This window comes from Pithys albifrons, chromosome Z (assembly GCF_047495875.1).
Source record: "Pithys albifrons albifrons isolate INPA30051 chromosome Z, PitAlb_v1, whole genome shotgun sequence".
Lineage (NCBI taxonomy): Eukaryota > Metazoa > Chordata > Aves > Passeriformes > Thamnophilidae > Pithys > Pithys albifrons.
This window is the reverse complement of record NC_092497.1, coordinates 79,815,158-79,832,857: the sequence shown is the minus strand read 5'-3', so window position 1 is coordinate 79,832,857 and position 17,700 is coordinate 79,815,158. Positions and strand designations below refer to the sequence as shown.

The 17,700-nt window shown below is 46.9% G+C and overlaps 1 protein-coding gene across 2 annotated transcripts in view; it reads right to left on the bottom strand.

Moving 5' to 3' along the window:
- PTCH1 (patched 1) overlaps positions 1–7,530 on the bottom strand; it is a 72,733-nt gene extending 65,203 nt beyond the window's left edge. Inside the window, exon 1 of one of the 2 annotated variants that reach the window (XM_071580670.1) lies at positions 7,133–7,530. In XM_071580670.1, coding sequence (XP_071436771.1) covers positions 7,133–7,195 — 63 coding nt within the window. In that variant the 5' untranslated portion in view covers positions 7,196–7,530. Of the gene's footprint in view, positions 1–940; positions 1,422–7,132 lie in introns of those variants that run through there. The other variant, XM_071580672.1, reaches the window with a different exon arrangement.
- Between the last annotated feature and the right edge of the window lie 10,170 nt (positions 7,531–17,700).

Here is a 17,700-nt window from a genome sequence, read left to right as displayed (position 1 = left end):
CATGCCTAGCAGAGACTCGGTGCTGAGGCAGGACCCACGTGGAAAGCAGCGCTGTAAGATCTGCAGTAATTCATTTCCATAGAGTTTGGAGACGCTGTGTGATCTGAATTAGGAAGTAGAGCAGCCATCTGTAAGTTACGAGAATATTTGTGAACGGAAGAGGGCAGCCACATGGACTTTTTTTCTTTCTCCTTCCCTTCTTCTTACAAAGCCTAGAAATCCGCTCCCTGAAGTGAAACCATCCCTGCAGCAAGGCAGCTTTTGGAGGTTGTTTACTTTGAACATTTTTTGGCCGCTAGAGATTGGCGGACGAGGCTGTCCCCTCGCCCCGCCCGGGCCGGCATCTGCAGCCCTCTGCGCGGACCGGCGCGGCAGGCGTAAGGTGGCAATTCGTTTACAGCCCCCGCTCGCCCTTGACCGCCGGGCAAGGGAGAAAACCACTGCCTTCTCTGCTTGGGCGACCCCCCTCTCCGAAGGCAGTCACCGTGTCAGCGCTCGGCGGAAAACTTCACAAAAGCCCAACTTCTGCCAAGAAACCGACCGGCGGGGAGCGAGCGTTGCCGAGGTCGCAGCGAGCTACGAGATGCAGAGGCGGAAAGGAAGCAGAGGGAGAGGGGAAGCAGGAGAGCAAGCCTGGAGCTAGCCATTGGGAGGCCGAGAGCGAGCCGAGGCTGTTCGGGAAGTTTAACAGTAGGAGTGGTCCGCAGCGCAGGCACGCACCAGGGCAGGCACAGGCGAGCAGGGAGAGAAGGAGGGCACTCTCTCCCGCACTGAAGAGTCACAGACGTCCCTCTCTTTTTCCCAGCATTTTATTGGTGGCCGTTTCGTTTCCATCTCCTCCTTCCACCCCCGCGAAAAAACACACCACCCTCCTCCTCCTCCTCCCCCGCCGAAAAATCAGCACTAGCCTGTATCTCTGGAAAAAAGAGATTGAATGCACCTTTGAAATCTGCTCCAAGGCGAAAGCCGCGTCGCAGTAGCTTGGCCGCTGCAGATATTCCCGGTCGGGCGCCACGGCGCGCCGATTCCCTCCGGTTCTTCGCCGCCTCTCGCCGCCGCTCCTGGCCGCCCGGCCGGGGTGGCCTCCGCCGCCCGCGCTGCTGCTGGTCTCTGGCTCCGACGCGTTACCGGCCGAGGCCATGTTGCCGCCGCCGGCGGGATGGGAGAGCTGCCGCTGGCGCAGCGGGGCCCGGGGCCCCGGGGGCGCGGAGAGGCCGCGGGGGGCTGGCGGCGCTGCGGGCCGCGGGCTGCTGCTGCTGCTGCGGGGGCTGCTGCCGCCGCCGCCGCCGCCGGGGCTGCTGCTGGGGCTGCTGCGGCGCGGCCGCCTCATGCGGGGCGTGGGGCGGCGGCTGCCGCCGCGGCCGCTCCGGCCGAGTCGCTCCCCGCGCCTCCCATTGCCACATCGCGCGCGGACCCCGAGCTGCAGGCGGCCGCTCCCCGCGCCCGGCGAGGGCGGGCGGACGGGCGGGCACGATTCCCGGGCCCCCCCGGCCGCCGCCGCTCTATCCTCCGCTCCCGTTGAAATCTCCTTCTCCGGCCGGCCGCCGCTGCCTCCGGGAAGCCGCTGTCCGCGGCGGCGCTCAGCGACGACGGCGGGGCGGCGGCGCGGCGGGCCGCGGCTGCTGCTGCTGCTGGGCTGCCTCGCCGCGCTGCACCATCCTGCTTCAGCGCCGGGGTGCTTCCCGAGGGCCGCGGGGCCGGCGGGGTTCCGCAGTCGGCCCCGCCGCGGCGGCGGGCGGGTGGCTGCCTGGCGCTCTCCCCCGGTGTGTGCACGGCAGCACCAAGCTGCAGCCCCTCTGCTCCAGAGATGAGATGAAGAAGAAAAAAAGGACTCTCTCCATTTGGATAAAGAGGAGGAAGGGGGGGGTGGGGGTGGGGGAGTGTGAGTGGAGAGAGAGCGAGAGAGGGAGAGGGAGGGGAAAAAAAAAAAGGGGGCTGAGAGCCCGCCCCCGGGGCTGTCAGATGGCTTCGGTTTCTGCGAGGCGATTGGCTCGGGGAGGGCAGAAATTACTCAGCAAACATGACTATTATTAGCTGCTTAGCAACAGCTCACCAAAGTAGAGAGACCACCCAGGCCGGCAACTCTTGTGTGTGCATCTCCAGCTTCAGGGGGAGCCTTAAAGAGATCCAGTCTTCTTTGCATGCAATACTTCCATTAAGGAATGCCTTCTCCCCCTTTCTTTTTCGTTTTCTTTTCAAGAACGTTGGTGGGGTTTTGAGGGGTTTGGTTTTGTTTTTTTTTCTTTCCCCGTCCGTGATGCTTGCAGACAAATACACGCGTGGAATTTTCTCGCGATTGACATACAGAAATACATTTTTCCCTTTTTAAAATAAAGACAGGGAAACGGGGGGAAAGCAGCATTAAGCCATTTCTAAGAGCCTTAAAAGAAAATCTTTTTAGAGGCATCTTGGCCTAGAGCTGCAACAAATACTGGGAGGTCCGAGCTGAATTCCCAGGCTTGCAGGAATAATGACAGCGTGGTGGATACTGCGGTAGAAAGTGCCAGATTTTTCTCCCTCTCTCTTTAGCTGAAGAGGAGACTTAGTTCCTTGCAAGAAAACCACTCCGTCCAGTTAGAAAAACACAATGAAAACTTAACACTTGAGGGATTTTAAAGTCGCGGTAGCTAGCCTGTTTCAACTTAGGGCTCATTCTTAAACCGAAACCTGAGAAAAGCCAATTTTAATATGTTTTTAGTGTAAAAGTCCATGAAATGCAGCCTGCCTGGCCGCACTAAACATTTCTTGAGCTACACGCGATTGTTTACTTTTTTTGGCACCGTTTCTCTTCGTCTCGGTTCATTGAGAATTAGCCATTAATTTGCTGCTTTTAGAGCTACGCGCATTGCCCCCAGCGCGGCTTCCCCGCGGAGGCATCTACGGACCGTGGCGGACCCCCGTGCGCACCAGGGAGGGGGGCAGGCGGGCGGCCCGGCCCCGGGGGGCGCTCTGCGGGGCTGCTCTGCACAGAGACGGCTGCTGCCTGCCCGCGGAGAAGCGCGGCTCTCAGGAGTTCGGAAAATCGGAGCAGCGGGGGTGGGGTGAGAGAAATGTAGAGAAAAAAGGGGGCATGAGGACCCAAGGTGCGAGGAACAGCCCGGGCAGCCGCTGCCCGGTGCGGTGCCCAGCTCGCCAAACCCGCCGGCATCGCGCACCTCTCCTTTCAGCCCCGCCGCACGTGTACTTAGGGCAGCGGTCCTGGGCAAAACCCCTGAGCCCCTGGCCACTGCTAGCGTCCTCTCCTGTCGGCGGGGCTGGCGTACGCCAGCTGCGAGGCCTCCCCGGCGCCGGCAACGGGGGCGGGCAGCGACCCGGAGGCCGCGGCCGCCGGCGGGAGCGGGGTGCATACGGCACCGCTCTCTCCATGAGACCGCCTAGGGGCACCTACGGGGCAGGGCTTTTACAGGGTCATACCCACCGGTTACGGAGTCCCTTTTCCTTTTCACTGTTTCCCACCTTCCTTTATCCCACACTGGGAAACCTGCCTCCTTTAAGCCGCTGCCTTGTGCTCCACACAGCACTGTCTCCAGGATCGCTGCTGGGACCAGCAAGCTGTCATGCACGCACACGTAGAGTGCATACAGATAGAAGAAGAAAACCTGAAGTGGATGGAGCTGGAAGCGGTTTTCTCTGGGAGGCTTAAACCTGCACCTAGGGTGCAGCCAGTCAGCTCTAAGTTTCAACTTAGGAAAGCGACCATCTCGCTAAGTGATGTGACACTGCTTTTTCACCCTCTCAACCTCACCATGTCTGATGGGGTAGCAAAGCCGGTGGAGAAAGAAGGGATGAGTGGAGAAGCATTTTGGTTCAGCCTCCTAGCAGGCTCCAAAACGGGAAAGGGTGTCCTTTCAAGCGCCTCGAGCCCCCAGAGCTGCCCTGTGTGCCTCCTGCCCGCTAGGCTTCAGACAGCAGCCTAGCGTCCGTTCTCACTCTTGACTCCAAAACTCTATCTGAACACTCAAATTTAACAAGCAGTATCTTAATCTCCCTTCTCTCTCTGTAGCCTAGAGGGATGTTTGGTTTTTTTTTCTTTTTTTTTTTTTTTAAAGCATACACAAGAGATTAATTACTGCAGACATCTAACTGGTCTTGTTTCTGGGATACGTGTGTGTGTGTGTGTGTGTGTGTGTGTGTGTGTGTGTGTGTGTGTAGGTTTTTTGGGGGGTTGGGTTTTTTTCCCTTAGGGAAGAAGTGTCAGTGTACAAGTCTCCACTTGGGTGGTCAGAGCAGTGACTGCCCCCAGTCTGCCTCATAGCTGATGCCTTCGTGCTACATTCCTGGCAATAATGTTCCTAATCAATCTGCCCTTATTTACATTTGTAAGCACTGCTGGCTGTGATATGCATGCCCTCTGTGTGCAACTGCTCCTCCACGCCAAAGGCTTTTTACATCTTCAGCAACTCACAGATTTCTTAACTAGGACTTGCTCTGTGGTGAAGGCCTGGGAAGGTGTCTCCTTATGCAGAGTGGCTGTAGTCTCTAACCATTTAGATCTCTTTCTTTCAATGACTGGGCAGCCTGGGCTGGTGTACAAGACTCTCAGTGCTGACTTTTGTCATAGTGGTTTCATTTTTAATGCTCTGGTTTTTAGGTCACCTTTGGTTCATAACCCCCAGTACTGCAGAGCTTCACACTTCCTCTAGCCAGGTGAGGGATTAAAAACAACTGAAGGTAACAGTGGCTAACAGGTATTTACAGTGATTCTACTTTAACGTTATTTTCCATGTTGCTTATCACCTGCAGTCACACTACCAAAAGCATTAGCACTTTGGGAGCACCTGATTAATAAAAAACCACACAAAAATGAAGTGCAGGCACTTTGGCTTTCTTTTTTTAGGGCTACAGGATAACTGACCATGGGAGAAGACAGACTTGTGAAAACTCGATTTTTTCTATTCCCTCAAATTTTTGCCTCACACAGGTTTGCATTGCACAAGGGCACAGGTCTGCTTCACCCCTGTACTCCACGTGCACACCTGACACTGGCTTTGACATGAGTTCACAGATCACTGGGTTTTGCAGAGCAGCCTGAGCCTCCGTCTCCGTTTCCACTCGCGGTGCCCTGCTGGCCACCGGGCCGGCGGGGGTTGCCGTCGGGGGGCGGCGGCGCTCGGCGGGGAGCCGCTCCGCAGGGCAGCGCCGCCGCGTAGCGCCCGCGCCTGGACGAGGAGGCGGGCGGCCTCTCCCCCTCCTCAGCCCTAGAAGAAAGGGAACTGCTCGAGCCAACTTGTCAAAATAATGCGGCTAATTACCCCTGATCTCCTTTAATGGAAAGCTGCTCTGCACGCCACAAAGGAGCAAATGAGGGATCTACAGCACCAACCCAGGAACGCTGGGATTTTCTTCTGCGGAGGATTGCGGGGAAATGTGCCTCCAGAGGAAACTCCGAAGTTCCTGTGCTCCTCCCGCGCAGCAGCGGACTCCCCCAGGAGAGGACGAGAGCGCACGGGTAGCTGTGAAGGACAGTGGCAGGAACAAAGCCCAATCCCTTCAAAACCTGGAGGACATCCCAGTCCTAGCAGACCTTGTCATATTCCGCAAGGGGCTTTAGCTCAATAAACCCAAGTCGTCTTCAAAACAGATTATTTTCCTGGCAAAATGCCCTGCCACTTGCACGACATTAATGTGCATTGAGAGTGGAAAGTTACACTGAACCCTTTTTAGACAGTCTGGACAACACTGAGTCTGTGCAAAGATAGAGCTCGAATCTTGCATGTGCCAGAAGGCAGGGCGTTCATTTTCATGATCTCTGCCATGGGGCCTTGCTGAAAAAAAAAAAAAAGCTGAGCGACACAATCTCTTTGACCCACTGCTGGAGCAACAAATTTATTAGAGATATAGGCGTGAGAAATGAAAAGGGAGTAAAACAATTCAGGCTCATTGTATGTCTTTCTTTCATACTGCTAATCCGGTTTACACATCACGCCTACATCTCTCAATAGGGCTTTATACACTGTGGCAAAGGCAGAACAAAATAAAAGGTGTGTGAATGTGTGTGCATGTGTGTGTGAAATAAAAACAGAGAAGCCCAAGACATTTTAATTCAGAATGGGCTGTCAGTTTTACATCTATGGGATTTTGAAAGCAAATAGATTTTTAAAGGATTCCTTCCCCTCCCACCCCCTCCTCAGCCCTAACGTTTTTAAACAATACTACCTACTGCCCAGATACAGTATGATACTATAATCCAGACACAAATGGCCCTAGGAGCCCTAAGCAGAAATTAGATACACCTATCAGAATGGTGCTGAAACAAGGTGAGACGCTCTAACCAAAGCTGGTAAATGCTACCTGGTTCGCAGCTGGCAGATACCTACCTTCGTTCCAACACCTCTTTTAAAACTATCCAACGACATTACGCATGTCTCCCTCAATCCCCTCCCATCTTTTGCCTCCCCCAGTTCTACCTCCCATAGTGGGGCTAAGGCAGCAGCCAGGAGGAGATCTGTCACTGAACATCCCCCGACCTCCAACCCCTGAAAGCAGTGGGGTAAAACACACGAGATGACAGCAGTGGTGTACCGGTCCCGACAGTGTCCGGTACCAGCCACACGCAGAGTCCGACCCTGAAGCCGGAGGCTGAAGCCACTGTTCACCTTAACCTAAGGCGGCCCCTGTCCTACAGAGACTGGCCTCAGAGAGGTTTCTGCTCCCCGAATGGCATCTTGTTCGGACCAGAGCTCACACCGATACCGCGATCCTGAAACCAGGAACCCGTTTCCAGTCCTGTAGCGGGACTGCACACAGTCACGGCGGACCCAGTTCCCATCAGTGGCAAGTGCCACCCGCGCATCCCTGCCGGAGCTCTGAGCGCCCGCACCGCCAAGCCGGGCGAGGGAGAGCAGCGCCTCACCCCGGGAAAGCCCATCGCCCCCTGCCCCACGCCGAGGCCCCGCCCCACCTCGCCATGCCCGCGCTGCGGTCCCCACTCGGGCCGCACCCGGTCCCTTGTCCCCCGGCACGGCAGAGGCCCCGGGCCCCGTCGGCTGTAGTGGGGCTACCCCAATGTCCTCCATCAGTCCTGGGCCCCGGCGAGGGGTCGCGCAGCCCCTTCACCTAGGCCCTGTTCGCCGAGTTCCGCGGCCCCCGTCACACTGTCGCCCCGGTAGGGGCACCCCGGGGAGGCACCTACCATCACTGCCCTTGCCGGAGCCGCTCGGGGGTAGCTGGGCTGGAGGTCTGGATGTGCACTCATTCACTGGTACTGCCGCCTTAAGTGAAACATCACTTTCTTTTCTTTTCTTTTCTTTTCTTTTCTTTTCTTTTCTTTTCTTTTCTTTTCTTTTCTTTTCTTTTCTTTTCTTTTCTTTTCTTTTCTTTTCTTTTCTTTTCTTTTCTTTTCTTTCTTGTTTATATTTCTTTTTTCTCGCTCTTTTTCTTTTTTCTTTCTTTTAGTTCATATTTTCTTTTCTTCCTTCCTTCCTTTATTCCTTCCTTCTTTCCTTCCTCTCCTTTCCTTTCTTTCCTCTCTGCTCCTTTTTTTTTTTACCCCAAAGGAACTGAAAATGTAAAAAAATAACCCTCCTAGGTTGCAGGCATTCTGCAGAGTGCTGGAAAGCCTTACAATTACATGCCTGTTTCTATTAAGCAGCTCCATCGTCCTCTATGTGGGTGGTCTGGCTCTCAATAGGCAGGACCTGTCAGGGTCACGTGACGGACCCGAGAACGTTGCCCCTTTACAATAAACTTTAAGAAAAAAAAGCGAAGGAAGAGAGGAAGGAAGAGTACCTCCCCCCCCTGCCGCGGCCCCGCCTGACTGCTCCCCCCGGAGCACAGCACACCAGAGCAAACGGGTCTCCTCCAATCTCCATCCTCGCTCCGTTCTCTCACCTTGGCTGCTGAGAGAAGGAAGAGTGTGCAAGGTGCCAGGTGGTGGAATGCAGTTTCCTTGTCAAGAGAAAGGTAGAGTTGGATGTGTACAGAGAGGAGAAAGAAGCAGAGCTTTCCTCTAGCTGCTGAGCACCCCAGGCTGCACCTGGTTCAGTTTGGTTCTGAAAGGTTTGTGCCCGTCCTGCTTGTTTTAGCTAGAAGTCACTAGAAAGTCAGCTTTCAGGTGAAGCAGCACAATGCAAGAAAATTAGCTCCACTGAATGATTCTTGAATGTTACTGGAGAAGAGCACAGCTTTCTTTTTGAAAGCACCATTTTCTTGAATATTTACAAACAGGATATAAAAGAAGAAATGGATTACTACCTTTTTAGAAGCTTGTGGTGGCTGATACCATGACAGGATTGGAGAGAAGTCATGTCAAGTGTTGCTCCTGAATTAGGGCACATTGCAAGGAATAAATTACCTGTCTTGGAAGACTTGTCACTCATTGTTTATGGATGATCCTTTACCTCTAGTCAGTTACACTTGATTTGCTATTAGATTTGGAATCTCCACAACATATTTTGAGAAGAAAATATATCCCATATTGCTGTACCCCTATGTCCAACTTGCCCAGACATTTCTGTTTGTGGTATGTTTAGAAAATGTGCTTCATGATTGGGTTCTGTGATTTCACATGACTTTTTTGGATACTCTTTAGCCATATTTTATCTATTTTGCTCCTGTTAAAGAATTCTACTAATTGAAAATAGTGTGCATATTTCAGTCATATATTCACTATCAAGAATGTAAAAACATTGTATAAGAAAAACTGTTAGGATACATCTCACAATCAGACTGCATTAAGCCAGCCTAACTCCATACATTTTACCTGTATAAAACCAGGCTAGGCATCAAAATAATGAGTAAGAAGGACATTTTACCTATAAAACTTACTATGTTTACATGGCAGAGGGACTTATGTCAATGATAAAGTGTTGGTAGAGCACAGGAAAAGATATTTTACAGGATTTTTAAAGAATTTATGAAAAACATGGGAGGGAGGGAAACAGAAAACTAAGACAAATCTGACTTGGCTTCTGAAAACTAGACATCCTCTCTCTAAGTAGCACTATGTTTCAGTGTTTCACTTCTATCCTATTTTATTCTGCTTTGGTCCTATACTGATACAGACTATACATCAATCAATTTCTGCGTTTTCCTACTCAAGCCACTGTTGAAGGACTTCAGCTCAACTATTTTGAATGTAACTATAGGTAGTTCTGACAAGAAAACCATTCTGAATGTGCGACAAGGCCATCATGCCAATGACCCTGTGTTGCACCACTGTTTGAGTCTGACGCTGACCCTCACTGTCAAGATACTGAATGCTAAGTCCTCATCACCCAGAATTTTAAAAGTGATGTGGTTTCCAGCTATGAGTGTGTTCATCTCTGGAGCAGAAAAAGGAGAAAGGAGAGAGGCGAAAGGAAGAGGCACTGACTGCTTTGCTTTTGTTATAGAGAGCAAGCACAGCTGTGGGTCTAAGTCTGGTAGTCCTTTGCTACTTGTATCATGAGTATGTTGCAGATGGCTGGTGATACAAGAAACGCTATGAAAAGAGAAATTCAAATGCCAAAAAAGTTCTCAAAAAAACCCCACTAGCAGAAGTCTCAGATCACTTCCTCCACTCTCTTTCTGAAGACAGGATTGGTTCACATGATATTCCTGGAAGGTGGTTACCCAGTCTGGCCTTTTAAAACTTGTTGCTTGATTTTTCTTCTCAAACAGTAGGTTTGAGACAAACCTGCTGGTTCTGGCTGTTGGAAAGGCTTTTCTCAATATCTAACCCAAATTTCCATTTCTGTAGTTGAGACATATTACTTCTTATCCTTTTCAACAGAGAATATAAAATTTGATACCTTTCTCATTACCTTAAAAAAATTATCCATGTATTTCCTTTGTATTTAGTCTCCAGGCAATTCATTCCACCTTTCTCCAGTGGCATATTTCCTAAATCTCCAATGAGTGTTAGCTGACTCTCTGTGATGCTCCACAGCTGTTTCAAATGTTGTGGTATCAAGGCTCACACACTACCTTTCCCAACATATCCTAGTGTGGAGTTTGCTTTATTTGCAGATGTGGCTTTTTTTTTTTTTGCTTGTGCTCAGGATAGAATCCACTCTACGTCCCAGATCCCTTTCTACATAATCATTACTTGATATCTTCCCTTTAAGCACGCCTGTATGTCACTGGGAAACATTTCTATTACACCCTTATGTATGATACTCAGCTTTTATGAAATATCGTTATTTTCTTACCTGCTTTTCTTTGGTACCATTGTGCAATACAGTAAGCATTCCAGTAAAAATTTGGTCATCATTAATGAACACATTAAATGTTTCCACCACACCTCTGTTGGGCCTTTTTAGGAAAAAAAGTATGCCTGTTAATCTTGCAAGTCAACTCAAAATTCACTGACTTAATTAAAAGATATTGCCAAAAAGGTTTTGATGAAGAGTAGTTTAAATGTTAATAAGTATAGAGTTCTGCTGTCAGAAATTAGCCCATCTTTCCTAAGACTTCAACAGTATATGATTTACATGGCTAATTTATTGACCAACTAAGACTGATGGTTTAGTTCAGAATGTCCCATCAAGCTTAGAAGACTCAATGTCATACCAAGGATTTCCACCATGGCAACAGAAATATAGAACTGAAGTAAACTCTTCAGAAAATAAACAGGTGGTCTCTAGGCTGCACTCTCAGGCCATCCCTGACTTGGTATGAGCTTAATAAACCTGAGAAACCTCTTAGGTCACCCCTGGGCTAATGGCCATCCCTGGCCTAAGAGGTTTCTGAGATTTATTTAGGTAATTAACATGGTATATAAGGTTTCTGGTGTGTTTATGCAGTAAATACAGACCGAATGCAAGAGCCAGAAGGCAAAAGAGAGGCAGATCTCCTATATGAACTCTTTTTCTCCATCACTCCCAAAAGCTAGAGCTCTGAAGTTTCATATGTGTGTGTCACTGTATGTGGCCTTTTTTTAAGCCTACATATCATCCTAAAATGGTGCAAACAATCCCCATGGGACCAAAGATTTCATGAAGTGCAGGAAAATAACAAAAGCAGCACTATGTATTTAACTGTTTGTTGCAAATTTATCTAGATCTAAGAAACAGTCACACCTTGTACCTGTTGAAACCATGGTGATAAATGAGGACTTGGGATTCGTGGTTAGAAGAATGTGCTGAAGAACATACCTGCCTGTAAATATCCTGTTCCTACTGCAGCATTTCCCATATCCCTACCTCTCCATGAGAGAGAGAGAGAGAGACATGCCATCCAAGAGAGACTTGGAATTTGGTGAACAATTCCCTGGGAACATGAGCAGTAACAGCCTTGGTAAGTCATGGGACTCTGCTGGGGTTTTGCTGATAGGTAATCCCTACCTATCTGCCAAATGAAGGATTGTAACAGAAGGGCTAAACAATCTGCCCTTCTCCACGTAGTGCTTCCTAGTACACTGACAGCGACCAGGACTGAGGTGATTTCCTTGGCAATCATTTGCTATTAACTGTACTTGACTCTGCTTTCAAAACATTGTCATAGTAGTGTTGGGATGTTGTGCTAAAAATATACCCAAGGGTGCTTTTGTAAGTTGATTTTTTTTTAAATAAATTGAAAAAAAGTGGCATAGTTGTGAATCTAGACAAAGTCATGGGCACAATAGTCTTTCTTCAGCTCTGAAAGAGAAGCAGTGAACTTCAGAGTTATATGCTAGTTAGGAACAGCGCCTGTGAATTAAATTATGTTGAATTTAATTAGAAAAGGGAGGAAAGGCATTTGAGCCTCTGGAATAGAGAGGAGTTAGGAGGTGTTATCTCCTAAGATAGCTGAGAAACAGGAATTTATTGCCTAGGGAACAGCCAGAGGTTTTTGGAAGGAGCTGGAAGAGAAAACGGAGAAATATTTATTTGTATGTGCCTTATATACATGCTTAAGTTTGCCCTAAAACTGCTAAAGAATCCAGAATTTCTAGTGTCTGCCCTGTTTATGAATTTCAGTTCCCAGGTGCATATTTTGAAGGGAGTTTTTAATAACAGAAGGGTTTGTGCACCCAAAAGCTGTTGTTTTTCCTCCAGCTGTACAAGCCGGACAAATAAAAGATACTATCTCTGCCTTCGCATCTTCTCATTTTAACAAACTACTTCTCAGCTACAGGGTAGTCCGGTGTTTCTGAATGCCAAACTGTTGTTAGGGAAGCCTAACTTTCTTTTGCTCTTCAGATTTCCAGTTGCTCATCTATAGATGTCAGAACAGAAATCTGCCATATGCTTAGCTGATGTGTTTAGACCCTAAAGCATAAGAAGTGAAAGACTGCTTTTGGCATTTTATGTCAGCTAAGTTGTCTCTAGAGTTTTTCTCCCAAGAAAAATGCCAGCTATGTGGCTCAGAATCATGATGAAGCTGTGTTTTGTATGGTTTCTTTGCCTTTTCTTTTTGTCAATGTGCTGGTTTAAAGGTGAACCAGCAGGGGAAATGAACTCACCACAAGAGAGATTATAAGTCAGAGCTAAAATTTAATAATAATATTACAATAACAACACTGACACACAAGGGAAATTGCTTTCAACTCACAAAACCCCAGCAGTATAACCCAGTGTCCTGGGGCACAAACCCAAGGGGGTTTGTTTGCCCTTGTGCTGAGACCCCTGTGGTTCCCCCAAGTCCAGAGCAAAAGGAAAAGAAAAACCTGTTGGTGCAGGCAAGGGCTGTGCTCTGGTAGAGAGCGGGGATCTCCTCCTGTCAAGGTCCTGCTGCTCCTCTGGATCCGACAAGAAGTTCCTGAGGTCTTCTTACCCACCACTTATGTACGCTCAGGGAGCACCCAGTCCCTCCCCCTGGGCGGGGACTCACACAATGGGTGATTAACTCTGGAGCCAGGGGGTGTTGAACTGTTGATGGCCCATTAGCAGCTCTGCCCCCTCAGGCTGGGTGTGAAGGTGATAATGGCTCCCTGGGCAGCTGCTGCTAATGGCCCATTGACCTTGGGGAATGAATAGAGGGGGTAGAATACACAGCTTTGCTCACCCCCACAAAGGGTTAGCTGGTCCCTCCTGCTGAACTAGAACAGTCAAGTACTTTCATGTTCCACTGGGAGAAGAGCAGCCAGTTAGTCTTTTCTACTGTATTTAATAAGTCTGGGTAAAAATATTGCATTATAAATTGTAACCCCAGACACTCTCATGGTAGATTATTTCCTCTTAAATAACAATGGCAAAATTTTGCCTTTTATTTGATGTAGCAGGGAAGGAATGCCTAGGGCAGTTATTTCCTTCTACCTCCAAAAATTGTGTATCACAACACACTTCATATATTTATGAGTTTTATTCTCCTTATTAATGATGGTATTTAATTTACTGCAAAGCAAATGAGAAAATGAAGTCTTAGCACTCACTAGGCTATTATTTTAGCTAAATGTTTCTCAGTGAGGAACTTAGGAAAGCATCTGTATTAGTGATGTTCAATGACATGTTATTGAGAATTCTGTACTCATCTGTAAAAAATTGTTTGGGCAAACAGCCTAGCATTCAAATCTCAAAGACACACTCATGAACATTTATGAGTCTATGTTTAAAGCTTGCTCATCTTTCTGTATATCATCTTTATTGCTGCTAACGCCATTGGGCTTTACTTTGAAAATAACCTCAGATACTTTCTCCTCTGGACATGTGGCTGGAGCTTCTGCCACTTTGCAAATGGCTATTTCCATCTTGCACTGGCAGTACGGATAGTGGCTTTTCTGGTTCTTTGATGACCTATGACTTTTATTCTCTTTTCACATACAGTTCTCTTGATTTTGGGAAGTGCTTGATTTTCTCCACTTCAGGCTGCTAGGAGGCCCTCTGCAAATAAACAAAAAAGAATCCACTTTAAAACCCTGGGACCTCACACAACAAAATTGAGCATTTATATCCTGCTAGAATTCATGCTTCCAAAATACCTGTGGAGGTATTTTTTAGTGCAATAATTCAGTTGCAAACTGAGACTACATGATACTGGATGGAAGAGCTTAGAAAAACACAGCCTGTTAGAATCATGGGCTTATTTCCAGCTGCACTGACTTTACTGAGAATTAATTGCTCTTGAATAAAGTAGTGCTGTTGAGTTATTCAACAGAACTCTTCCATCTGTGTGAATCATAGTATTATGAGCTAGTTAAAGAGTTCATTGATGTTTTCAAAAGTGGTAAAGCTGCACATTTTAACCTTCTTATGGATCCTACAAGAGTCACAATCCAAAATATTGTCTCTTTTTCCCTCTTATTTTTCTTATTTTTGGTTTATTTGTGTGGGGCTTTGTGTGTTTGGATTTTTTTAATAAAAATATTTTTTTGTAAGGAACATGCCTGTATGCTATCAAAGGAAGGTATCTGCTTAGAATGAAGATTCATGACACATACCAAATAAAGGAGAGCAATATTTTCAGTTCTCCAGCCAGCTGCCATTCTGGCCCTTTAATTTGGATATCCTATACAAAAGCTGTGTGGGCTGAATGACACCAGGTTAAATTTTAAACCACTATAGAGTGAATTGAGCTGAACTCTACTTTGAAAACTGTCCTTGTCTGCTGACTTACATAACATCATTAAAGCTTCTAACCCATATTTTCTTGGCATGTTACTTCAAAAGAATGCTTTAAAACATGAATTGCTTTAGATAATTAAAGAAAAATGTAAATGTCTTTTGGCATACTGCCACAGAGTATAGCTTCAGTAGGAAATAAATTTCATTCTCAGAATTGACTTACCTTTTTTTTTTTTTAATTCTGCCATTGATTTAACAGCACCATGGGCTAGAGTATTAGAGGATCATCAGAGAAAGTTGACAAAATTAGATAATCTGAGGAAACCCCTCTTGCAGTGCACCATTAAGAGGAAAACATATGCTTGGGTTAAGGTTAGGCTATCAGCACTATGGAACTTTGTAGATGAGAATAACTGCAATAGTAGGAATGGGGGAATCAGACTCATCAGGTATAATGAACCCTATACAGTCCTGTGAGTGCTAAGTGTCTTCTGAGTTGAGATTACAAAAACTTGATATCAAAATCTGTGAGTTACTGTAGCTTAAAACCCCCCAAACATTCCCCCCATTCTCCCCCAATCTCCAACTTTGTCATTAGGAAATACCACTGGAGAGCAAACAAAAGAATGATGTCTCATTAGTGGTAGATGTCAGGGAACCACATTTTCTTTGGCTTTGTTGACACATTGCTTTCTTAAAAGTAATCACCTTCAGCTATAATGGATTACTCCACCAGGAAGAAAACTAATCCTCCTCTTCAGCTGCCAATCAGAGCCAAAGAATGTTCCAAGAATTCCACAAGATGACACACTTAGCTAAATAAGAGTAGTTTGAGAAATTCTTTGCCTTGGTTGCCTTGTGAAGGAGTAATGATTTACAGGGGTTTTACATTGCTCTGGAACTGTTACTGAAATTTCAGCACCAGCGTCATAACAGCAACTCTGCTTTTTAATTCTTTCATTAAGAATAGGCTGTTGACCTACAAACCGAGCAAAGGTGTCATGGAAGTTATATATGTATCACTAGGGAGTAATTGTTAACTCTTGCTATGTCATAAATGTCTTTTTGGGGCAGGCTTTTCTTCTATGAATAGTAGGAAATAAGCAGCTAAAATGCATTGAAATCTGGAATTCCTAGTATTTAATTTTTAGCTGCTATGGTAGGTAGAAACCCACTTGGCTGGTTGAATCACCCTGATATTTTTATGACACCCAAAGGAAGCTGTTCTGAACTTGTGTTTTCTAATGTTAGTTGGTTATAAAGGAAAAAAAAAGCCCCACAAATATATGACACTCCTTATTTTTCTTCTACAATACCCAGGAAACATGGATATTATAATATGTAGATCCACTCATATGAAGAAAAATTTAGCAATCACTACTTGTAACCCAACCTGTAGAGCTGAAGTTACTCCATCCCTTCTTCTGCAAAGTATAATCAGGTCCAGGACAGGATGCCATCATTTATCACACAAAACCACGGAAATACTGAATTCATAGGACAAACTTGCAGAACAGGGTGATTCTTTAGCCCACAGTGAAAACTGAAATTTAAAAGTCAAGGGCTACTTGGGTTGCTGCAGTTTTGTGCTTGAATGCTCAGGGTAACAATACTTTGAGTTGAACTGGCAGACACAGGTAGGAGATAAGAATTTTTAAAACATTTTTTTCTTTGAAGCCAGCACCTTATGGAATGATCACAAGTAGCCTCCAGGCCCCCTAAACTTACAAGTGATTCCTTTTTACATTTCTTTCTATGCCTCTTCCTGACATGTTTTGTTCAGTTTGGTACTAGGAAAAAAATGAGGAGAGGGAGGAAGAATTACAAAAATATCCAGTAATATTCCTGAACCTTCTCAAACTCTCCAAAGAAGTTTCTCATTTTAGTTATTTCAAGTTTTGCTGAGCTTCAGTTTGAAGCCTGACCCCCATCTATTTTCCTTGCACGAAGAAATTTCTCAGGAGGAGGGATATTAATGAAAATTAGCTTCTGCAATAGAACATAGAATCACAGAATTGTAGAATCATAGAATCGATTGGGTTGGAAAAGACCTCCAAGATCGTCGAGTCCAACCCTTGGTCCAACTCCAGTTCATTTACCAGATCATGGCACCCAGCACCACGTCCAATCTGCATTTAAAAATCTCTAGGGATGGTGAATCCACCACCTCTCTGGGCAGCCCATTCCAATGCCTGATTACTCTTTCTGGAAAGAATTTTTTTCTGATATCGAACTTAAATTTCCCCTGGCAGAGCTTAAGCCCATCGTGCCCCCTTGTCCTATTGCTGAGTGCCTGGGAGAAGAGACCAGCCCCCACCTGGCCAGAACTTCCCTTCAGGTAGTTCCAGACAGTGATGAGGTCACCTCTGAGCCTCCTCTTCTCCAGGCTAAACACCCCCAGCTCCCTCAGCCTCTCCCCATAGGACTTGTGCTCCAGTCCCTTCACCAGCCTTGTTGCTCTTCTGTGGACCCGCTCCAGCACCTCAATATCCTTTCTGAACTGAGGGGCCCAGAACTGAACACAACACTCAAGGTGTGGCCTCACCAACGCAGAGTACAGGGGAAGGGTCACTGCCCTGGGCCTGCTGGCCACGCTATTTTTGATACAGGACAGGATCCCATTGGCCTTCTTGGCCACCTGGGCACACTGTTGGCTCATGTTGAGCTTCCTGTCAATTAGTACTCCAAGGTCCCTCTGCCTGGCTGCTCTCCAGCCACTCTGTGCCCAGCCTGGAGCGCTGCAGGGGGTTGTTGTGGCCAAAGGGCAGGACCTGCACTTGGCCTTATTGAACTTCATCCCATTGGAATCAGCCCATCTCTCAAGTCTATCCAGATCCCTCTGCAGAGCCCTCCTGCCTTCCAGCAGGTTGACACTCCTTCCCAACTTGGTGTCATCAGCAAATTTGCTGATGAAGGACTCAATCCCCTCATCTAAATCAACATACAAGGTTAGATTAGCTAAAAATAACTTTCATAAATTGAAGTTTTTGGATCATATAAAGAACAGAAGTCTCTTACAAACTCAGTTCCATTAAAGCCAGTGACATTGCATGGGGTTTGACTAAGGCTGAGTTCAGTGTGGATATAAGTCTTTAGAGGCCATTATATAGATCTATACTATGGGGAAGGAATTTAAGACAGTGGCATCTTCTGTGGTAATCTGATGGGCAAAGGGTGGTTAAGTGAAAAATGTTTAGGTTTGGTGTATTTCAGAAGATTACTTTGAACAAACATCTTTGTGTTTAGGTACTAAATTGAAGTGTAGGATAGGAATTGTCTTTTAGGTGTTTGATAACAC